General features: G+C 37.5%; 1 protein-coding gene across 1 annotated transcript in view; it reads left to right on the forward strand.

Annotated features, from left to right (window-relative positions):
• MCCC2 (methylcrotonyl-CoA carboxylase subunit 2) overlaps nt 1-24281 on the forward strand; it is a 58957-nt gene extending 34676 nt beyond the window's left edge. The window contains exons 9-17 of the mRNA XM_010974975.3: nt 3820-3919; nt 4030-4125; nt 7453-7525; nt 10851-10927; nt 12805-12871; nt 15456-15612; nt 16504-16618; nt 18463-18548; nt 21458-24281. Of these exons, the coding sequence (XP_010973277.2) occupies nt 3820-3919; nt 4030-4125; nt 7453-7525; nt 10851-10927; nt 12805-12871; nt 15456-15612; nt 16504-16618; nt 18463-18548; nt 21458-21575 (889 nt within the window). The 3' untranslated portion in view covers nt 21576-24281. The remainder of the gene's footprint in view (nt 1-3819; nt 3920-4029; nt 4126-7452; nt 7526-10850; nt 10928-12804; nt 12872-15455; nt 15613-16503; nt 16619-18462; nt 18549-21457) is intronic.
• The last annotated feature ends 299 nt before the right edge of the window (nt 24282-24580 follow it).

Consider the following 24580-nt stretch of genomic DNA (forward strand, 5'->3'; position numbering starts at 1 on the left):
ATGGCTGTTGGGGAAGTCGTATCAGGACTTACATTTGCTTGTGACTGAGCTGCTATCTAGGGCTAGCGTGAGGGGCTAGTGTCAATTTAAGGTCCCCACAGGCCATTTGGCCCAACAAAATGGATGCTGAGGCAGCAATGTCATGGAGTAGCTCAGCTAAACTCTCAATAGCAGGTAAATGCCTAACAGCTGGTTCTCTGGGGAGGAAAAAGCCCTGCTTGTGGCATTTGCTAATTTCTGTGATATGACCCATCCCACCATGGCTGATTTCAAGCTATGGACAAGACACCATGGAGCATGGAATCAGGAAGAGATGCACACAGTTAGCTCTTAGGCATGAGCCGGCTCCATCGCCTTGCTGGTCTAATCATTTCAGTTTAGAGGTCAGGGGTAAGAAGACCATCTACCTTCTAGAATTTTGTGAGGATTAAATGAAATGATACCACAAATTTCTTGGAACAATACCTGCTGTAAATAAATACTTATAAATGTTAACTGCCATTATTATTGTTTATCATCATAATCAGTTGTTAAATATTTTGGACTCTTCTTTTTTCATGAGCAATTAGGAAACCATTGAAGAGTTTTAAAGAGAGTTGTGCCATTATCAGATATTTCATTAAAAGAAAATCTTTCTGGCTGCTAAATGGAGAATGCTTAGAGTTGACAAAAGTTTATGTGAGGGACCGATTGGGTGGTTGTGTCAGTAGCATAGGTGAGAGATGTTGGTGGCTTAGGTGGTTATGGTGGCAGTGAAGGTGGAGGGTGACTAGATTTGAGCTTTGTTTTAGAGGTGGAATTGAGGGACTTGTTGATGAATTTCATATAAGGGGCACAGAAAAGTGAGGTGACAAAGTGGATGACATGAATAGGTTTCATTTCCTGAGACTGGGAAAATGGGAAGCAAGGCAGAGTTGGGGATGGGGCAGGGGGATCAAGTGTTCCTTTTGTACCCTGTCTTGGAGATGCTTCAGACATCCAAATAGAGATGCTGAGTAGGCAGTTAACTGTGAGTCTGGAACCCAGATCAGTGCTGGAGAGCCATCAGCATACTGATGCAGTTAAACCATGGGACTGATGAGCTCACCTCAAGGTGAGTATGGACAAGGAAGAGGGCCCAGGACTATCCCCTAAAGAACCCAGGCATAAACGGCAGGTCGAGCTAATCATTGAGCTCAGTGGCCTGGCCGGTGCAGTAATCCTTTCTTTGCTCTGCCAGACCGCAGACCCAGGGAGGCAGGTGGCTATGGGAACAGTCTAGCAGGTGGGAGAAGGAAAACAGGTACAACATTTCCACTCTCCTATCAAAGAACAGTGCCGTGCCTTTTGAAGAGTTGGTAGAAGGACCCACCCTTGCCTCAGTTTTTCATTCATTTCTTTGTCATTGAGCACTTATTTGTGGGTAGATTGATTGTGCTAAGTTTTGCGAGTAATACGGAAGAATTTCAGGCCTTGTCCCTGCCCTCTAGGACTTATAATTTAATTATGCAGATAAGAGAAACGAATGAACTGGAAAACAATTACAAAACAAATGATGCTAGCATGCTTCCAGTGTTAGAACTAGAAGCAAAAGGAAGAATAATTAAGGGAAGAGCTGGAGCAGAGTTGAGGTAGTCAGAGAAAAGCTTAGCTTGAGTTTCTGCCCGGGTTTGAGCTGAATACTTGTTTATTTAGGCGAACACCACAGTGTGAGCACAGATGCAGCATTCCTCTTATCTGGCCGTTTGCTGACTGGTACAGGGAGACAGTGGAGTAGATGTTTCAACCTGGAGAGAGAGAGAGGATGCAGGTAGAATAGAAACAGAACAAAGTGGGCTGCCACTTAATCAGGGGATGGAGATGAAGATAGTATTTGAGGAGCATTAATTTTAAAAAGATTTTTTTGACTGTTTAAAAAAGTCATCTGGTGCTCATAAAAGCTGTAGGCAGTATATTAAGTTAGAGGCATAGGTTCTAGAATTCATCTTCCGTTTGCCTCACTTATTACCCTTGTGAGTAGACAAACTACTTAACTTCCCTGAGCCTCACTTCCTCATGTGTAAAATGAAGATATAAATAGTTCCTGTCTCATAGCAGAGTGTTTGGTGCACACCGAGCCCTGTGACTGCTAGCTGTTATCGTTAATAATAACCTTCTTAGAATCATGGGACAGTGATTAGATGATGATGGCTTTTTTGGGAACAGTGTCATAAAATTTACCGGCACAGGTTGCTTTGGCTTCTCTCTGTCGTTATGAATACATCTTTATACCTCTCTGATTCGTCATCCTTAATAGTTTATTTGACACAAAGCTTTATGTAATACAGTGTCTCATCAGAAGTTTCCCTTTCCTGCTGTTCCTGTAAATACTAGGCAGTTTTTTTTAAAAAAAGCATTTTATTTTAAATATTTACTGATTTGGAAGCAGTTCCTTCACCTTCTCTTTGCTTACTGAATTACTGCAGTATAGCTGGAAGTCAGCAATTATAGCTGGTATTATGTGTGAAGCATTTGAAAGATATGGTCAGTTGTAAAATGTCATGTTAAATTGAAGAAACTGAAGGGTCTACCATTTGCAAAGGTATTGGAGGACTATAAAGAGGAGTTACACATGCTCTCTGCTCTTACTGAGGAACACCCAACCCAGAGTTGGACAGTTACATGAAACCACTGTGAGAGCCCAATTCTAAGAAATGTCTCCCAAGGATTTGGTGTTTTCCCTAGACAAGATGTCAAAGTTTAGATTGTGGAAGCTTAGTCCTTGCTCATAAAATGAACTAAAATTCTATTTTTTTCAGGTATATATTTTTGCCTGACTTTATAATTTTTAAAAATACTTTATTAGAAAGTCATGTATACCTACGAGTGAAATAACAAGCCATCTAATTGGAATGGAGCTAATAACCAAAGCACACCTGTGCTTCATTCACATTGAACTTGAAATTGAGCAGGAACTTCCTTATCATAGTTCCATTTTATTAATACCCATTTTTGCCATTAATCTGAAGGACAATGCCTTCAAGCCTTTGTGTGTGCTACCTGTAACAGTATACTCTTGGGGTGTAATGTGGTAAGGGAGGCCTGAACAGTCTCTCAGAAATGAGAGACCACAGCTGGCATCTTCACTGGGGTCTTGGTTAGGTGCAAACTTTTTTTTTTTTTTTAAATTGAAGTATAGTTGATTTATAATGTTACATTAGTTTCTGGTGTGCAGCATAGTGATTTGTGATTCATATTCTTTTCCATTATAGGTTATTGCAATATATTGAATGTAGTTCCCTATGCTACACATTAGGACCTTGTTGTTTAAATGTTTTATTTATAGTAGTTTGTGTCTACTGATCTCTCCTACTCTTTCCCCTTTGGTAACCACAAGTTTGTTTTCTATGTCTGAGTCTTTTTCTGTTTTGTAAATAAGTTCATTTGCTGTTACTGACTACATCATGAAAGTGTGCCATCTGTGGTTGAACTTTATCATATTACAATTTCTTTTGCGGTGTATGGAATGAGCATTAAATAGAATTCTTCATCAGTAGGACCTTGTGGTCTAGTAGAAGAAGATCAAGATTGAGAAGTAGAAGATGTGGGTTCTTATGCAGCCACTGGTGGTCTTAGAGCAAGGTACTTAACTTATGTGTACCTCAGTTTTTCCTGTTTGTAAAACAAGGTTAGCACTGTTTTGTCAGGGACATTATGAAGATCAAATTAGATAGTATTTATTAAAGTGTTTTGGAAGTGAGGAGATGTCATCCTTTGATGAGAAGAGATCTTTGGGGTTTAAGATATTTAATTATTTTCCTTTTCCCTGTTCTGATTGTTTTAGTGTGCTTTGCTCTGTAGAAAGTCTGGAGTAAGTGACTACTACGCTTTGGATGACAATCATGCCCTTCACTTAGCTAGGAAGATTGTGAGGAATCTAAATTATCAGAAGAAATTGGATGTAAGTTGAATGTTCTTTTATGTTTTATTTTCCTGAAAAGCATTTTGGCTTATGTCACCTTGAAATGATGTCTTTAAACAGGCTAATGTGATTGTTCTATATTTCTGCAGGTTACTGTTGAACCTTCTGAAGACCCTTTATTTCCTGCTGATGAATTGTATGGAATAGTTGGTACTAATCTTAAGAGGAGCTTTGATGTCCGAGAGGTGTGTAAACTGGAACTGTGAGCTGTAAGCTGTGCTGTCAGTTTGTGACGTGTGTTTAAATTTCATGTAAACTATAAGCTAAGTGTATCCATTTTCATAGCTGAAGGGTGTTTCAGTTATGTTCATCCCTAAACTAAGGGACTTTTGTGGATCTCAGTAAGAAGTGACATATGAGACAAAGATATCTTGCTAAAAGACAGAGAGGGGAATAAAATCCCTCTTAATTATTGGGAAGTTTTCACTGGATGATGACAAAGCTTGCTTCGTTCATAATTAGGATACTGTATTCCTGTGGACATTAGGAATGATGTAGGACAGTTTCACAATTTCCAGCTGTTTTTTAGTGTTCTTATTTTGGGAAATGGATAAAATGTCAGTAAGTTGTTGACAGAAAAAGTGCACCCTTTTAGATCAATATGATATGAGCGAAGATAGAATTTTGATTAAAGTTGAAGATGTGTTGCTATGGTTACAGATTGTCGACATAGTCTCCTGTAGTCTAGGTTGACAGTTTTTAGTGCTTGCACGTAGCATGTAGTCTTTTATTTTATGCAGTATCCATATCTGGCAGAATACTTTTTAAATTAGGAAGTTGTCTTAATACCAGATTCTGTGCCTTAATATTTTGTTACGTTTCCCCTTGACTATACAACTATTATGTACTAATTGTGAAAAATGTAAAAAATACAGGAAAACATAAAATTACTTGTACTTCCACTATCCAGAGAATATTTTGGTGTTTTGGCTTAACGTGTCTGTACACATTTTTATGTAGTGGAGATTGTGTGTGTGTGTGTGTGTGTGTGTGTGTATTTGTTTAAATTCTACTTTTTCCAGTTTAAATTATAAACATTTTCCCATTATTTAAAAGTTCTTTATGAAACATTTTCCATGGCTAGGTCCTAATTCTTATAATAGTACCTGGCAGCATAGTAGGCACTCAGTAAATATTTTTTTGAATGAACTGATGAATGTGATATCCCACTTATGGATGTGTACAATTATTTATTTAGGCAATACTCTTATTATTTTTAGAGAGTCTTAAGTCCTGGATTTTAATGGGGCTTCAATGGGTACTTCACTTTAGCATGGTAACTTAGTTAACTGTGAGCTTTAGAATTAGGTTTTTAGTTTGACTTTTCAATTAATTATAGGCATAGAAAATTCAAGTATTTACAGTCTGATGTACCTGAAAAATGAGTTGATCTGGATAGTCAGGTTTTCTGGATGGCTAAGAATTCATTCTTTTAAGCATATTCACTTTTTCATTTATTGAGTACTTGTTCCATGAAGGTATTGTTTCAGGCACCAGGGGCAGAGAAATGAGCAAAACAGATGCAAATCCTTGCCTTCACAGCAGTTCAATTTCATTTTAATGGAGATCTATTTATAAAGGTAGACTTCTGCCTTATTAAACTATATCCTGGACTTCTGCATTTTGCTGATTCATGTTCATCATTATGATGATAATTTACTACATTTTTCCGTAATAGCAAATAATTCTTGTTTGGGGGTCTTACTAGTATATGGAGCTATGGGACAGCATTGGGATATTAATTGGAAAATCCAGGTTCTAGTCCTTGTTTCCCTAGTCAGTGTTACTGGGATTGAACCTCTCTGAGCATTGATTTCTGCTCCTAGGAAATACCGTATGATATGTCTGCTTCCTGAAGTTTGAGTCTTTGTGAAGATCAGTTAGTATATTTTATGTGGCTGAGTGGGCTTCATCATAAAGCAAATAGAAAGGGGTTTCACATTAAATGGCCCAAGATTGCTCTGCCCTTTTGAATGGTTTTCTCTTCATGTGGGAGAACGGTCATGTGTTTTTTGGTTTTCAAAAGGTACAATTTTGGAGGTACATAGCACTTAGATAACTGTTATACCCCCACTTTTAGACCTTTTAGGAAAAATACGAAAACATTTCCAAGTAAGCTTTTACTTTTTGGAAAGAGAGATATTAGGAAGCGTTCACTTATTTTTTTCAGCCTTTGCATCTTACAAAAGAAGCCTTTGATATGGTAAAGAGGAAAAGGAAGTTTGAACTAGGTAGAAAAAGTGATACATGTTATTTGAAATAGTTTCTGAAAAAATTTGGATTATGCTTCATGTTTTGAACGCTTTGAAATAGTCCTGATGTAGAATGATGAGCCCTGACGATAAACCCTTGTCAGTCGCATCGTTTGCAGTTATTTTTTCCCATTCTGTAGGTTGTCTTTTCGTTTTGTTTACAGTTTCCTTTGCTTTGCAAAGGAAATTAGGTCCCATTAGGTCCCATTTATTTATTTTTGCTTTTATTTCTCTTGCCTTGGTAGACTGCCCTAGGAGAACATTGCTAATTAAGATTTATGTTAGAGAATGTTTTGCCTGAGTTTTCTTCTAGGAGGTTATAATGTCTTGTCTTATGATTAAGTCTTTAAGCCATTTTGAGTTTGTATTTGTGTATGGTGTGAGGGAGTGTTTTAATTTCATTGATTAACATGCAGCTGTCCAGCCTGAGGATAAACTATTTAGTAATCTCTACTCAGTTAAGATTAATTATATATATATATATATTAATATATATATTAAGATTAATTATATATATATAAAAATTCAGAATCAGTGGGCCTTTATGGAAGTCTTAATAATAATAGCTATCTTTTGATGAGAGCCAGGCTTTGTTATTAGCACTTATGTATTATCTTTTTTTTTTTTTTATAGCAGATGAAGAAACTGAGGCTTTGATGATTTTAGGTAACCAGCCTGTGACTCTAGTTTCTTAGTGGTAGAGCTGAGAGAAGCTTGGAGTCAGAACTGATCCTTCATCTCAGCATTATTTTCTTAGGTTCCTTTACTACTAGTTCATCACATCTTTACAACTTTGTCCCATCTTTGTAGAAGAGACAACCAGACTCAGAGGAGTTAAATAGATGCCTTACTCCAGGACACATATATCTGTGTGATAGATGTGATAGCTTAGGTTGGAGTCTAAGTTTTCTGTCTCTAAGCCTGGACCTTGCTTTCTGATTGAATCCCTGACCCTCGGCCAGTACATGTGAACAGCCCCCGAAGCTCTGAGTCTCACGGCCAGCCCACGTATTCTCTGTGCCTCTCTGGTTTGCAACATGGTGCTGTTGCTTTTATAGTGAAGTGTAAAATCAGGGGCCAGAATGACTTCAGGGCATTAACCGTGCATGTCAAGTGAAATTCTAATGAGATTTTCTGAGTAGGGTGGAATTTTGTGAAAGTGACAACTTCACTACAAATTTGTTTCCCTTATACATAATTTTAATACAGAAATTCTTCTGTAATATAATTGTTAAGGGACGTTGTTATTTTTCCTCTTAGGTCATTGCTAGAATCGTGGATGGAAGCAGATTTGATGAATTCAAAGCCTTATATGGAGACACATTAGTCACAGGTATGAAGATGAAGAATTGAAAATGTGAATAATTTCTGATGCTTTGAAAATAAGTGATCTCTTGTCTCAAATCTCTGATGCACTTGGCAAGAGCTTTGTTATTTAGAGCAGTACAAATGTGTGAATCAATATTTAGAAGGAGCTGTTTTATAAATTTTATGTGTAGCTGAACGGCTTCATGGATCCAGAGTTTAAAATGACGATGGCCTGATTCTGTGGTGTAGGCCTTTATGCTGTGACTTTGTGACATTAGCTATATGAAAAGTTTCTTAAGTAAAATTAACAGAAATACTTGTAGTTCTGTATTTTTCTGGATAACTATAATTATTTAAAAAATTTCAACACTGTCTCCTTCATTCTTTAGTCTCCAGTTCAACTAGAAAGTTTTCTATGATATTTAAGTTTCCCAGAAGGCTGCAGACTGAGTCAAACCTCACAGCCTCTGTATAGGTCTAATGTTGACTCACACAAATACTAGATAGAGAATACAAGAATACTACCAAGTCTGCAAAAAAAAAAAAAAAGTTTATACAGTGAATTCATTTACCTAAAGTGTTAAGTTTGTAGGACTTTGAAGAAAAATACTTGAAATATAGATACTGGATCTATAATGATTATCTTGGACAAATGGCAAAACAATTTGGGGCATTTTATTTGGTCTTACAACCAAAGACAACATACCAGAGTAGAAAAAAAAACAAGTAGCTGCAGAAATCCAAATTGCAAATATACATTGAGGCTTAAGGATAAGTCACAACACTTTCTCCCGGTCTGATTTATGAACAAGAGAAGAGTTCACACTGGGAGTGGAATTTATGTGTTTGTATTTAGGTGTTTAAGTGATTAAGAGCTTTTTGTCTGATATATAGACAGGATTTATCACCAAATAGTTCAGGATGTAACCCTCATTGTACAGCGATTTAAAACAAGTTGAAGCTGTTTCTGCTGCTTTCTTGAAGATGGATGGGCTGCCTTTGTCATCTCTTTTATGTATTGGCCCTGGACTTGCTCAAAGACTTGTGTTACCTTTGCCCCCAAAATACCAGGGAGAGATCCACTTCCTTCCATCTCCTCTTGTCTGTACTGGAATTCAAATAAGACTGAGGAGAGGGGAAGGGATGAGAAGGAGAAGAGAAGGAGAGGGTGATGGGGGGATGAGGGTGAAAGGAGGGTATGAGGTGGGGAGGAGGGAGAATGATGGGGAACAGGCCATGAGAGATGGGGCCATAAGAGGGAGTGAGGAGGGAGAAGGACAAGTTTTTCTAAGGCTCAGGTATCTCTGGCAGTTCTTACAACTTTCCTCCTGCCCCTGCACTTGTCATATGTAGGCCCTAGTAGTTTCTTGGACATTTTACTTTCTTGTTTGGCCCCTAGGAAGTTGGAGAAGGCGTTCCTTCCAAGCACGACCCAATGTAGTGCGACATATGCCCCACTCAGTAGGTTCTGTGCCTGGAAATCCCAGGCAGGACTAAAGATGGATGGAAAGTCCAAGTAGCTAACAGAGCAGTATACCGTCAGGGGGAGCACCTTTACTGCTGAGACATATGCCAGATTCCCCGCTCTTTTCGTGGGGCGGGGGGTACTTAGAGTGGATTGCTAGACCTTTGGGAAGTTGGCCCCTCTGAATTGCCTTTGTAAGTGGCAGTGGCCTTTAGGGTGTGCAGCATAGGCTTTTGGCTGGGATTTGAGGTCTGAAAGACCAAGAGAAATCTAGGTGATCATCAAATCTGAATGTTTCATTACGTGAAATAAACATAAGGATTAAAAAACATAAATGAAGACAAAACCAGAGTAAAGAACAAAAGCAAGTCTTTAAAAAATTCAGTGTTCTGAAATTTATACTGTATAGCACAGGGAAATATATTCAATATCTTATAGTAGCTTATGGTGAAAAATAAAAGAAAAAAGAATATGAAAATGAATATATGTATATTCATGTGTGATTGAAGAATTGTTCTGTACATCAGAAATTGACACAACGTTGTAAACCGACTATACCTCAATAAAAAAAAATTCAGTGTTCTAGCTTATCAGTAGGTTAACATTCTCATCCATTTATTTATTGAGCACCTGTTTTGTGTCAAGTGCCACATGCTGGGTGTCTTAGGGGCAGTCTGTCCAGCTTGATCTTGAAGACAAATCCTGGTCCAGGAACTTTGGTAGGATGTTTCCTTTAACCCACTCTCACAAGCACAGTTTGTTGACCCTTGCTTCCAAGTATTTGACACCTACTTACAGTGAAGTAGGTTTGTTGAAAATCACCCTTGAGAAGGTCTCACATTTTTTAATGTTTACAAAATAATTAGCCTCCTGAAATCACCTAAAGTGTTTACTCCACGAAATAACAGGGTTTTCTTCCCTCCTTTTCTTCTCCCTTATTTCTCCTGTATGTGTGTGTGTGTGTGTGTGTGTGTGTGTGTGTACAGAGAGTGGGTATTTAGAATGGTAGTGGAAGTGATGGTGAGACAGAAACGAAAACTTGTAGAAAGAAGAAAGAAAAAGATGCCAACACAGAAAGTGAAAGGGGCATGATTCATTCTTCTTCTAAGCTTAATTGGATTTCTTACCTTAAACTCAGTTACCATCAGGCTTGACTGGGTGCCTGCTTTTTAAAACTTTTTAAAAAAAAGTTTGCCTTTGTTTATCCCCTTTATGTCAAGGGCCTGTTATTACCACAGGTTTTTTAAGGCAAGCTGGTCACCTGAAACTGGCCAATGGCTCTGAGTGTTGACCTTTATTTATCATTGGACCATTTTATTTATTTATTTATTTTATTAAAGTATTTACAATGTTGTGTTAGTTTCTGGTGTACAGCATATTTTTTCATTATAGTTCATTACAAGATACTGAATATAGTTCCCTGTGCTATACAGTATGAACTTGTTTATCTATTTTATATATATTAGTTAGTATCTGCAAATCTTGAAGTCCCAATTTATCCTCCCCTCCATCCCTCCTTGAACATTGACCTTTAAATTTATGTCTCTGATTGTTCTATTTCAGAATACCCTCCATATCTGGTACATAATAGGCATTCACATATATATTACATGAATTAATGGTTGGCACACTCACCCAATCGTCTAACCAAACAATTGGTCAGACAAGTGGATAACTTTACACATAACCCACCCCTTTCTAGAAGGCAAAGAACCCAAACTCCAGTATCTTAGAAATAAATTGTACCATGAGCTGTTTTGTACCATAGACAAAATGTCTACATTTTAAGCATTGATTTGATATTAAAGAATGTATAAATATGTCTGTTTGTTGTAAATTAAAAGCCCTCTGAAACATAAACATCTTTTTTCAATTTTCTTCTGAGGATTTGCTAGAATATTTGGATACCCAGTTGGTATTATTGGAAACAATGGAGTTCTCTTTTCTGAATCTGCAAAAAAGGCAAGTACTGATAAACATATTTCAGGATTTTTCTGTTTTAACCAAAACATTATAAAATAATGAATGAAAATCTATTGCATAAAAGCTTTAAAATATTTAACTAGATGTCTTAGCAAGCAGAACACTGTGTGTTAATGTTTGAAACAGCTTTGGGGAGGATTACATGAACATGATGAACTGTCTTGAGCACTATTAAAAATACAGATGTTTTAGGAAAGTTCTTAATACTTGAACTATAATTGATGGATGATATGTACATATTCTAAGGATATAGGAATATTTGTCTTTAAAGTGTTTCATGCACTCGAGGGATTTAAAGATACTGTTCACATGGTTCTGAGACATGATATACTCTATTCTGTCCTATCATCTGTTTTCACTTTTCGGAAATGGAAAGAAAGTATGTCTTGTTACAGAAGCTCTGGTTTTAAAAGAGGGCGTTAATGAATATCTTTTGGCTTAATATTCAGTTTCATACGACGTTGTCTCAGGTTTACCTAAACTTTGATAAATGTAATTCATGTACTTATTTGATAAAATATTTTCTTAAGAAAATAAAAAATGTTTAGCCTTGTTTTTCTTCTTCCGATGATAGAGTACGTAACAAGGTAAAGGGCTTCTTACTGATACAGGTATCAGGAAGTTAAGCACTTTCCTACTCTAAGTGAGGAAGAATTTGTCTTTGGTGGAATGTTTTACCAGTAAAGTTAGTTTCTGTATTTTGTTACTCGTTGTTGTTCCCCTATTGCAATTATAAGATGAAAATAAGAAAGAAAAAATAAGTCATCTACACTCATACAAGAAATAACCTTGAGTAAGATGTTATTATGGTTCTTTAGTTTTTGCTACCCACCCTTTTATAAACAAAATTGATGTTATTATACAGAGAGAGGTTTTGCTTGTTTTCATTTAATAACATATTGTGAGTGTTCTTTAAAATATTAAACATTCCTAATACAATGACTTTCAATGACTATAATACACTTATTTCAATAGAGGATATATCACATGGAGGCCAAAAAACTCGGCCTAGTTTTATTTGTTGGCTTGGCATGAATAAACCTGGGAGGAGAGTTATGTTTGGCCTGTCTGACATTTCATTTGTTGAAGTAAGCCCTCAAAGTCTATGTGATTTCCTCATTCTCGTATTCAAGGTTGAGCAATTGCTTGACAATCTTGTACTTTCCAAGGCATTTCAAGGTAAGTTAAAGGGATCTGCAAATAGAGTGTAAAATATAAAGGAAATGGTTTGAAATGTTTTCTTACTCGCATAATGTTTGGAATATAGGGAAAGGAGTAGTCATATTTTTGTGTCATTAAAGACCTAATTTCCCAATTCAAGGCTAAAAGGTGTCTAGCAGTCATCTAAAATCCCATTTATTTGGAGTATGTTGATAAGAAAGACATATTTTATCATAATCTTGCTACATGAAAGAATTCTAGATGATCATCAAAATGTAGATATCCCAGAAGAGTTTATATTGTCTCTTTTTAAGTTGAAAGCTAGAGAATTATCTTACAGTGAGGCTCAGAAATTCTCATTGACAAGCAATTCTGTCTTCTCTGTTACTAAAGTTTCACTTGCTGTTTGGAATGTTAGTGATTGACTTCATCCTGAACACAGGAGCTTTCCTACAGCCATGTGCCAGTGATCACACAGATGACTGTGCAAAACAAGTACAGTGCAAGCCACAGTCACATGTTCCATTATTGATGGGTCTGCAGTGTCATATCGGTACTGTTACTATCAGGTCAGACTAGCCAAGCAAAGGGTACTCTTTCTAGTCTTTGACCCAAGTGTGGTGTTTGCAGGATGCATGGTGATTACAAATTTGTTAACCTCCCTCTAAAAAGATTTTTATCTCATTTGCTTATAGGGGGCTCATTTTATCCAGTTATGCTGCCAAAGGAATATCCCTCTGCTGTTCCTTCAAAACATTACAGGTAAGAAAATAGCTTAACCAGTTGGTTGCATTTATTCTAAAGTTGCATTGTCCAGTATAGCTCATGTAGTGGACAGTGCAGTTATAGAACACTTTCATTATAGCAGAATGTTTTATTGGACATGCTTTTTTTAGATTACCTTTAAGGGTTAATGCTTCATGAATTTTAAATATTTGGGGGAATTTATCCATATTTTTAAGTGAAGCAGTTTGTGAGTTTTGTGCATCACATTTAAGTCACCTCTCTTTCTTCCTACACACCCAGAAAGCAACAGAGCTGTTCTCTGCCAGTAACACTCTCTGATTGCTGCAGAAAGGTGTTGTCTGACCTATTGTCTCTTTCCTAGTCCTTTGTTTCCCTTAAAGGATTTCAGGCACATGCTATGGTCTTCCATTTTCTTCCTTTTTTTTTTAATGAAGCTACTGGGGATTGAACCGAGGACCTCGTGAATGCTAAGCCTGCAGTCTACCATTAAGCTATACCCACCCCCTCCTCCCTTTTCCTCATCTTTTTTTGTACAGTTAATTCTACCTGAAGCAACATCTTTTTAAAATGGACATGCACATCCTGAACCAAAGTTTGGGATTTGAGCTTTGACTCCAGAGAGTGGTATGACCAATGTCAACTCTCTGAGTTTATGTTCCACAGATGATCTTAACATGGTGTTTGAAATGATTTTTAAGATATTTTATGGTTGTACAGCTCTTTTTCCTAGAATTGTATGATTCTCATATTATACTTTTTTGTATGTTGCATGGTACCTGACATATATGAGGCCCTCATATATGTTGGTTAGCTGAAAACTTTTCTTCCCCCAGTCTTCTAAGTCAAGCATGGTTATCTCAGGTTCAGAGGAAGGAGAGATGCTTAATTTGTAGTTGGGATCAGGCATGCCTTTATGAGAAGCAGTTTGGCTCTTGATAATCATCATGGCTTTAAATAATACTGGTGCTAAAACATCTTCATCTGGTGCTGTTCGTAAGTTTAAGATATTTGGTCAGATGACTTTTGAGAGGAATTATATCAAGATGGCACCCAGAGAGGGCTCTATGTAACAAAGACCTTGTAAGAGGACAGGTAAAACTTCACTAGTCCAGAGACCTGGTTTCTAATAATGATTCATGATTTATTAACCAGTATTAAGTCAAACTGTGTGCTTGGAAGATTCCTACATATTTGTTTTTTTTTTTTTTTAATTTTTGCTTGGGTTGGAGACAGAGAGCAGGGTTTGAATTTTGTTTTGTAACATTGCATTTGAGGGAACTGTGTGACATCCATGTGGAGATAAATGGTAGGCAGCTGGAAAGTCTTGAGCACAGAAGAGGTATGTTAGCTGGAAGTGAAAATGTAGGCATCATCAGGATATGGAGGTGCTATTTAAAGCTGCGGAAATAGGCAACACCCAGATAGAAGAGAAAGGACTCAGGGACAATCTTTGAGTAACTGTAATTTCTTCCACAGAGATGAGAGTAAAGGGAGAAAGGCAGCATGATATGTTGCTGTTTACAGTAGGAAAAAGAAGGGTTGGAGAAAGCAAAGTGAGATAGCTTCAGACTTCTTTTTGAAGGTAAAATCATTCACATGGTCTAGTGGGGCAGTGAGGTTGTGGGTTGGTGGGATGGTGGGTAGGGAGTGAGAGCTTAAAGAGAGTAGATATTTGAGATAGCTGTTGTGGAAATGTTACAGGAATCAAGATAAAATAGATAAAGGGGTTTTTGAGCTATTCTGAGGGCCCAGCTCAGAGGGCTTGGGTGAGGGGAGGTGCGGGTAAACAGAGGAAGCAGATGGTGTCTAGTGAGGGCAAGGCTCTTATGTCAGTACTATCGCATCCTTAGCAAGTACAGGTGATTCATAAGAAATGGCTGAGTTGAGTTGGATGACCTGATGGTAGGGATTGCAAAGCAAAAACAACAATAATCAAGTGGGCATAAGTCTGCAGGTGGGGAGGGGGACAGATGAAGCCTGACTTAGCTTAGAAGGTGAAGAGGAGGGACTCCAAGGCCTGGAAGGTCCAGTGAAGCTGCAGACCAGTTTCAACAGAGCCTGGAGCTTGAAGAAGTAGAAAGATCCCTTAATTATAAGAAGAATTCTTTTACCTTACTATCAAGTCACCAACAGGGACTCTGAGCGTCTTTATGAAACATTAATTTTATTTCATCAAAGTTATAAAGCAGCACTTCAGAAGGAACAGTCCGTATTTTAAACCAGGTCAGTGAATCCCGAAGCCCTCATAGCTGGGCTTGTACAGAACTTTTTCTTAGCTTACAGTGTCATGTTCTTTCATCACCAAGCTGCTGTTTTAAGATAATTTCTTAAAGATAAGCTGCATTCTTAGCTTGTTTGAGGATTTGTGTGTGTGTCCAGATGAATCATTTAAAACATTTTAAAAATGATTAGGGAAAATTTTATTTTACCTTGAAGGTAAACTTTCTTGGGGGTATACTTCACATATAAATACTTTTTTAGGGTGAGAGGTCTGTAGTAAAATGTAGTTTGACAAGATGTCCTTCTCATACCTTGGTGAAGATGACTTCTGCACATTAATCCCATCATCCAGAGGCTCTCTTTCTGTTCTTTCTCATAGGATTTATGATTGGTAGAGACTATGAAGCTGAAGGAATTGCCAAGGATGGCGCCAAGTTGGTGACTGCCGTGGCCTGTGCCAATGTGCCTAAGATAACCGTCATCATTGGGGGATCATATGGGGCTGGAAACTATGGGATGTGTGGCAGAGCATATAGGTAGGTGGTTGTCATGGTTGTCTCTGAAAGAATGAATCATACTTCAAATATAATTATGAATGCTCAGTTTATTTCAAGTTTATCTGAAATACAGAGTGACATTCACAAATCTTGACTAATTATATCATAATTTGTATCATTTGGAGGGGTGAAATGAAATCTAATGCTAAATTCTAATGCTAAAGGTACCACTTGGAAGAAATCCACAGTGGGAATCAGAAAATATTTTGGAATAGCCAATAATGAAAATACTACATATCATGACTTGTGTGATGCAGCTGAAGTCTTGCTTTGAGAAAGGTGTGTGGACCTAACTAAATATCCTGGAAAAGAAGTAAGGCTGAAAATCAATAAGCCAAGTAGCCACCTCAAGAAGTTCAAAGAAGACTGGCATATTAAACACAAGAAAAATAGAAACAGAACATAATAAAGAGCAAACACTATAAAGACAGAAGAATCAGAAAAGTCCAAAGTTGCTTTGTTTAAAAATGTTAACAAACTTGATAATCCCCCGGTAAAATGAAAAATATAAAAGGAGAAGGTGCGTGTAACTAATATTAAGAATGAAATACAAGGCTTGACTGCAGATAATAAGAGGTATTTTGAATACTTTTTTGCCCAGTAAATTTAGGTGAAATGGAAAAATACAGTCCATCAAAATAAATAGCAGAATCACCTGGAGAACTTAAAAATCCTATCATGCTCAGGCCCCACTGCTGGAGATTAGTCTAGGTTGCGTTCTAGGCATTGTTGTTGTTTTTTAACCTTCAGATAATTGTAATGTGCAGCTAGAATGAAGAACCACTAATTTAAAAGGTAAATATGGGCCTCTGAATATTTCTGTGTTATACAGTGAATTCATTTGGTCATTCTTTTTCTTCGCCCCTATAGCCCAAGATTTCTCTACCTGTGGCCAAATGCTCGTGTCTCAGTGATGGGAGGAGAGCAGGCAGCTAACGTGCTGGTGACAGTAGCAAAGGACCAAAGAGCACGGGAAGGGAAACAGGTAAATGCCATTTCTCCTCTGTCTCTGGGTTTGGCTTTCACCAGAATACCGTGGAGCCAGGGAGCAGCACAGTCAAGACCCCTCCAAGTTTGTGGGTAGAGTTCCAACAGGCAGAGCTTGGCTTTACCTAGAAGATGGTGACCTGGAAGTTGTTTAGCAACCTAGACTTAGACATTCTCCCTCTCTCTTTTTAGAGTCATTTCATTTGAAGTACCTTCTCATGGTAATTTACAAATTTTTCAGATTCTCCAAGAAAACACTTCCAAAACACTGTCTGTGGGTGCCTGAGGCATAAAGATATTTGATTCTTAGTCATTTGCATTTAGTGAGATTTAAATAAATCTGACTTACATCTTTGATTTTATGCCCTAAAGTGGCAGAATTCTGTTTTCTATTTTACTTTTAGATTGTTGTTAAGGATACCTTGAGTGGGAGGGCCCAGACATCTAATGAGCATAGAGTACCATTATTATATTACACTGTGTGAAAATAAAGTGAAGAAGGGTGGACAGGGTACTGGAAGCTTAGTGAAAAGCAAATCTGCAAGTGGCTGCTTTTAAAATGAATTCTTTTGTTTGTGTTTCTGTTAGATATTTGTCTGGAATTTTGCATTAAATTTTATTATAACTTGTAACTATTTTGTAAGCACCAAGCCTTAAAATGATCAGTGTATGTCCCTGAAGTTGCTTAGGTGCACTGTCTCATCATAACAAGGCATAACACAGAGGAGGCCCTACCTTTGCAAGCTCTCAGTCCTGTCATTTAGTGATTGATCATCTGGTGGAGTCGGGCTAATGTAAAGCCAGAGCATGGTTCCTGCCTCCTTGAATGTTGAATGCATCCCACCCATGCCTCACATCCCAGCTATCTTCTCCAAGCAGTTGTAACTCTGTAGACTTTAATCGAGGTTTCAGATTCACTTTAGTACTGACTAGTATCCAAGCAAAAGGAGAGCTTTACTTTTATGTGTATATAGGGAGGAGTGAGGGAGTAGGAGATACGAAATTCTACCTGGTATTTTGAAGATACGTCTTGAACTCTAGCCCAGCACGGTGATCTCTTATTGATTAATTTGTTATACAGATACATGAATTCATGTATTTTTATATATGGAAGTACAAGATTTTAATGGTTCTCCTTCCAAATTCTTGACCTATAAATGATGTTAAACCTTGGAAGTACATTAAAAAAGGTTGGGTTTATTTGAAATAAATCATTTATTTTTGGTGTGGAATATTTTTTAAGTTGAAAATACTTTTCAGGGTTTCAAAATTAGTTTGCATAAAGATTTTTATGTCTGAATTAATTATCGCTTGTTTCTGGCAATACTGATGGGCAAGCCATTTAATTTTTAATTAGGGAAAAATATCTCTCAACTATCTGGGAAATTGAAGAGGTTATTTAAGATGTGGTTGATGTGTTTTATGCTTATTGCTTTAAGCTTGAAATGTTTAAAATTTTGGCTATTTGGAATGAAAATCCTCTACTTTTTCACCTTCTTAGACAGAAGCTGCTAAATGTATTAATGCTCTTTTGTTATATCATATAATTCATATCCATTGCCGTACCCTGCTGGGATATGTGATAACCTTGGTTTTGACCTTACATTAAACAGACAGGATGTTGATTCTGATAAGGGAGATATAACGGTGCACTAATTTGAAACTTGTGTCTCAGGGGAGATGATGTTTGTTAAAGTATCACTTGTAATCTATACATCACTGTGCAGATGTTGGTTGTAATATTATCATTCATGAAATCTGTTGCCCCCTTTCCTTGAGATTCTCTTGAGTGGGTCTGTTTTTCCACTGCAGTGGACTTACTCATAGTCCCTTTTCTTTCAGTTCTCCAGTGATGATGAAGCAGCTTTAAAAGAGCCCATCATTAAGAAGTTTGAAGAGGAAGGAAACCCTTACTATTGCAGTGCAAGGTGGGAGCCAGAGAATAATTAACTCCTTAATGGGCACATCCTGGCAGTCAGGACAGCAGCTTTTCAGAGACCTGAGCAATTGGAATGGTCCAGCCTTCCTGAGAAAGAAAGAGTAATGTTTGGACACACTTAATTTTGTACTTTTGTCTCTTTAATGGAAGTGCGTGCTGCTGAAATGCTGCCACTTCTCCCAGGTGGGGCTGCGGATCCCCCACCATTGGTCTGATTCTGCCCCTCCCCCCCCTTCCCTTCCTAGTTGAAGTATCCGAGGCCTGGAGGAGCACTGTAGCCAGAGATGGACCACACTGGGGCTGGGGCTGGGAAGTTAAGAATTATAATCCAGGCTATGTTACTTTCAGGAATTAGTTCTGCAGTGATTTTTGTTTAACATATGGATTCCTGTTATACCTCTCTCTGAATATTTTGTTTTCACCCCATTTTAAGCATGAGATTGGTTGAACACTTACTGACACTTGTTAACAAGTGTGCTTGTGCATTCAGAAGGTGATTAGTCATAGCCAGGGTCCACGTGTCAACACCACCCAATTACCTCACACACCATTGCAGCTCTTGTTCTGTCTGTTTCTTACACCACTTAAATGAGGTGATAAATTATCACAGCTGTTCCTGCTGAGACTTATGTGTGCTTTCAGACCTCTTTTTCCAACAACTTTAATGTTCTTCACTCTGAAGAATGATTTAAACTTCATGTCTTTCTTTTATCCCTCAGGCAGATTGGTAAAAAGAAAAAGACTGTGTCTTTTAACGTTAGGTTATGCTGTGATTTATGCTATTTACTGGTGAAGGCAAACTGGAGAGGAGGGAGAAAAGAAAATCAAAAGTTAAAATCCATTTCAGTCATTTTGAAGGCATCTTTTGTGGTAGGCACTGCTCCTGATGTTGGGGGTGGAGGTGGGTGCAAAGATGGAGCATACTTATTTTCCAAAGCATAATTAGGTTCAAAATTCAAATAATACCACTTGGGAGTTTTAAAAAGCCTGTTTTGCTTTTTGTTAGTATGTGCTTTTGCAAGCAAATGTACAGGTGTATTTTGTTGTGGTTGGTCATTGATTTATTAAATTAAGAACAAAATATTTCATAGTCTTTGATTTGAGAAATACATGTTGTTTTTACTATCACTTAGATAGGCTTATATAGTAGCCAGTAGATGCAAAGGGGAAATAGAAAACCATATAAAAGGTTAAAGAGAAAATATACATCTTAAGCTTCACCGATAGTTTTTCGTTTGTTTTTATGTAAGACTTTGACTGAAATTCACAAGGACAGTCGAAATATTAAACTTTGAAAAATAGCTTATTTTATGTGAGCCATTGATTTGTTTTTCAGCCCTGGCTAAGTCATTGCTTAAGACTGAATCTTTCATTATTTCCATACTTACATTATTATTCTTTTTAATGGATTATACTCAAAGACAGGAGAGCAAATGACCCAGATGGACTTATCTTTGGAAATTAATATCGAAAAACAGTAAGGTTTTTCTGTTAATTTGGAGATGTTTAACCCTTCTATGGAAACAGTTGGTAGCATGCACACACCAGCTTTCTTTCAAAGATGAAAGGATTTTTATGCCAGCTTATGGCACTGTCCTTGGGTTTAATAAATCTCAGCTTAACAATGATGGGGGAGGGCATAGCTCAGTGGTAGAGGACATGCTTGTTAGCATGCATGAGGTCCTGGGTTCAATCCTCAATAGCTCCATCAAATAAATAGACCTTATTACCCCCCAAAAAGCCAAATAAACAAACAAACAAACAAACAAAAAAATAAAAAAAAACCAATGAAATTCTGTGGTCTGTTTAAGCATTAACGTGGCTGTTTAGGCTTTTCTGTCTTTTCAGAGAGCACTGTCATCATCTGCTACTGTAACCTCCTATGTTTTTCTTAATTCTCATGTTACATTTACAGTATGCCAATTTTCTTCTGCCCAGTTGTTTATATAGCCAAACTTAGTATGACGTTTGATTAGGGCCTCTTACCTGGAGCAGCCCCGGCACCATCATGCTTGCTGTATTACTCTGCTGTAGGCTTCAGAAGGGAGTGTAATCAATTGACCTGGTTACAAATTACAAGAGTAATTTTTTTTATTGGCTGTTGATACTTCAGGATCCCTATTATGAATGTTTTATGAGCAAAGATTTGATTCATGGTCTGTTAATACAAGTATGGTTTAATAATTGATGCTATGTCCAGATACTGAAGGCAGTTTGTTTAAAGAAAGCAAAACTGCCACCTACTAATGACCTTTAAAAAACAATTATTTCCTTCTCATTTTTCTTTATAAATTTGAGGCTGTCCTTGAAAAACAAAGATGTTTACTTAAAAGTTTCTTCTCAAAGTAGTTTAAAGCTATTATTTGTTTTCTGAAGGTGTTTATTTTATTAATAAAATGTACAGAAATCTATTTAATGATTTTCATAATTTCTTAAGAGTTTAGGAGTTTGGGGGAATATACCTTTTCCAGTAGGGACTTTGGTGGGAGACTATTACCTGGGTTTATGTGGCTCTTCATAATAACAGCAGTAATGTATCAAGTTGACTTGTATGCTTGTGTGGGCAAAGGAGGGACTGGAAAGTTTTTGCTGAAATAAATAAAAATATTTTAAAACCAGGGATTATTTTGAGGTTTCTTGTAGTAAGCTGTTCCTAAAGCCATAAACTTGATTTGACATTTTGTGGGATCCTGAGACAAAAGTCATGTTATTTTTCTTTCTCTCTCCCACCCCTCTCTTGAACTTGGTCTCTGTTGTGAGACTATAGTACATAGAAGCTAATCAGTAGGTCCATATATTACCCGAAGAAAAACATCCTAGGTACTTTCAGGCATAGCGTATGTAATTGGTGGTTTCGTGGTGAATTCCTAATGACTCACTTTTTGTTTTTTTTATCAGGCTGTGGGATGATGGGATTATTGATCCAGTGGACACCAGGCTGGTGCTGGGTCTCAGTCTTAGTGCAGCCCTCAACGCACCAATCCAGAAGACTAGCTTTGGCACCTTCAGGATGTAATTGGAATGTAAAGCATCTTCCACTGGACATGTACTAAAAATTAATAATTAGTAGCCTTAAAATTTTCAACTTTTTCAACATGTGGCTATTACAGTAAACTTGTTTTAACACAGTGCATTGTACTTTTCTACCTTAAAAAATGTCAGTGAAGATATTTATTTCATGACCTTCAATTCCTTGTAAATTTTCTCAGAGAAACTTTTCTGTAGCTTAGCTTTACCACCCATAAAAGAGACTAACTTAACAGTTATCCTTTTAAAACCATAAGTAGTATGAAAAGTTCTGTAATCTGTAAATTCCAGGTATTGTTGAGATTATTAACATAAAGTTGTGTTTCCACTGAAGAGATTGCTTTGCTGATTATGCATGGTGATTTTTTAAATGTACTTTAAAAAAATCAATTACTTTTCCCTCCAGCCACTGTCCTCCGCTTCCATAATTGGCAGACTTCTTGCTGTCTGCACTGTGGGCTCTATTTCCTACCTGTCCTCTCCTCACCCTCTCGCTTTCTGGCTTCCTCTGCTAACAGCCCTCTCCAGGGTCACTATTGACCTCTATGTTGCTGAAACCAGGGGGCTTCTTTCCGACTTTTATCTGATTTAATTCTCTGGGTCATTCACATCAGTCAGACACTTCCTCCTAGAAATGCTGTCATTAGCGTCCATGACTAACGCTCTAGGTTTCCTACTAACCTCCTTGGTCATTCTCTTCCAGTTTTCTTTGCAGGCCCCACATCCTCTGCTGAGTCCTCCTTCCCTTCACCATTTGTCTTGATTTTTCACTGGTAGTATGTGAATACTTTTCTTATTCTAAAAGACACATTCATTGTCTTTTAACTGTGGTAAAATGTATATAACATAAAGTTTACCATTTTAACCGTTTTTAACTGTGCTGGTCTGTGACATTAAGTACACGGAACATTGTTGTGTAACCATCACCACTATCCATCTCCAGAACTTTTCATCATCTGAAACTGAAACTCTGTTATTGAACAGTAACTCCTCATTCCCTCCTCTCCCTGGCTCTGGCACATCTCCTTTTTCTTTCTTTCTTTTTTTAAAAATTGAGATATAATTGAACATAACACAATATTAGTTTCAGGTATAAACATAATGATTCAGTATTTGTATATACTGCAAAATGATCACCAAAATAAGTCTGGTTACCATCCATCATCATACAGAGTTACAAAGTTTTTTTTTCTTTTTTTCTTCTGATGAGACTTTAAGTTTTCTTGCCTAGCAAATTTCAAATATGCACTACAGGATTATTAATTGCAGTTACCATGCTGTACATTACATCCCCAGGACTTATTTATTTTATAACTGGAAGTTTGTACCTTTTGACCCCCTTCACTTATTTTGTCCATTCCTACCCCTCTCTTTTCTGGTAATCACCAATCTGTCTATGAGCTTGGTTTTTTTTTGTTTTGCTTTGTTTTGTTTTTTGGTTTCCAAATATAAGTGAGATCATATGATATTTGTCTTTCTCTGTCTAACTTACTTCATTTAGCATAGTGACCTCAAGGTCCATCCATTGTTGTTGCAAATGGCAAGATTCCGTTCTTTTTTATGGCTGAATATTATTCTTCCTCATTCTTTTTTTTTTTAAACTTTTTTTAAATTGAGTTATAGTCAGTTTACAACGTTGTGTCAATTTCCAGTGTAGAGTACAATTTTTCAGTTATACGTGAACATACATATGTTCATTGTCACATTCTTTTTCGCTGTGAGCTACCACAAGATCTTGTATATATTTCCCTGTGCCTCCTCATTCTTAAATGTATGTGTTTTTCATGGCTTGATTTATTCTCACTGGTTGAGTTTAGCCCTTCTTACGGCTTCAGTTGCCATCTAAATGGAGATGATCTCTGTATTGACAGTTGTTAATATAGTTCTCCCCTGAGCACCAGACCGGCATAATTGAACAGGTCTGAGGAACCTGGATTCAGTTATCAAGTTCTATCGATTTTGCCTGTTAGCTCTTAAATTCCCCCTCTATTTTTATCTTGTACACAGGCCTTAGAAGTGGTCTACCTGCAACCAGTCTTAACCTATTCCAGTCTCTCCATCACTCTGGAATGAGGATGGCCTTCTAAAGTGCACATCTGTCCTGCTGCTCCCTTACTGACATCTTTCCCTGGTTCCTTGTAAAAGTGCAAACCCCTAATGCCCTCCATGGATCTTGGTCATCACCTTTTCAGTCTCATCTCCTTGACTCCTCTTTTCACACTTGGTGCTCCACCCGTTCGAGACTTTTTCCAGTTCCTTGAACCTACAAAGTCCCACCCACCCATCCAAGCCTCTATCAGTTTCCCTCTGCCTGAACTGTTCTTTTCTCCCTTCTTAAAATACTTATCTCTTTGTCTTTGTGATTTGCCTGGGCTGGGTTAGACACTTACTGTGTGCTCCTGTAGAGCACCATCTACTTCCTGTCACTCCCTCTGTCTTAATCTGTTATAAGAAATATAAACATTTCTTTAATAGTGTCGTCCTGCTCTATAGAATGTGAGCTCTGTGAGAGCAGGGATCCTCCTGTTTGGCCTAAATTTCCAATTCCTGGCACTTATAGGTGCTCAGTTATTTGTTGAATGAATGAAAAGTCCCTGTCTTAATTGTGTCGTCAGGCCACATCATTTTAAAATTAAGTGATATATGATTTAATACAACTATCAAATGCTTTCCTAATAAAATTAATTCAAACATTTGTGTGTGTGATGTTCAATTTAGGCTGCATTGTGTATCAAAAGTCAGTTTAGTTTTTTGAGCTGTTCACAGATAGATGACCACAGTTCAGGGGTGAGGCATTTTGAGAAGAATGTTTGAGGAGGTCACGGGGAGGATGTGACCGCCAGTTGACCCCTGACCCGGAACCGGCTGGTCGTTGGCTCCTCCCCCTCCCCGACCGCCGGCCATTGCCGTAGCTTGAAGAACGCCGCCTTGAGGGAGGAAGGTGTTGGGACCGTCTGGACTGAATACGTCACTGAACCTCGCTAAGGCCTCTCT

Source organism: Camelus dromedarius, chromosome 3 (genome assembly GCF_036321535.1).
Source record: "Camelus dromedarius isolate mCamDro1 chromosome 3, mCamDro1.pat, whole genome shotgun sequence".
Classification (NCBI taxonomy): Eukaryota; Metazoa; Chordata; class Mammalia; order Artiodactyla; family Camelidae; genus Camelus; species Camelus dromedarius.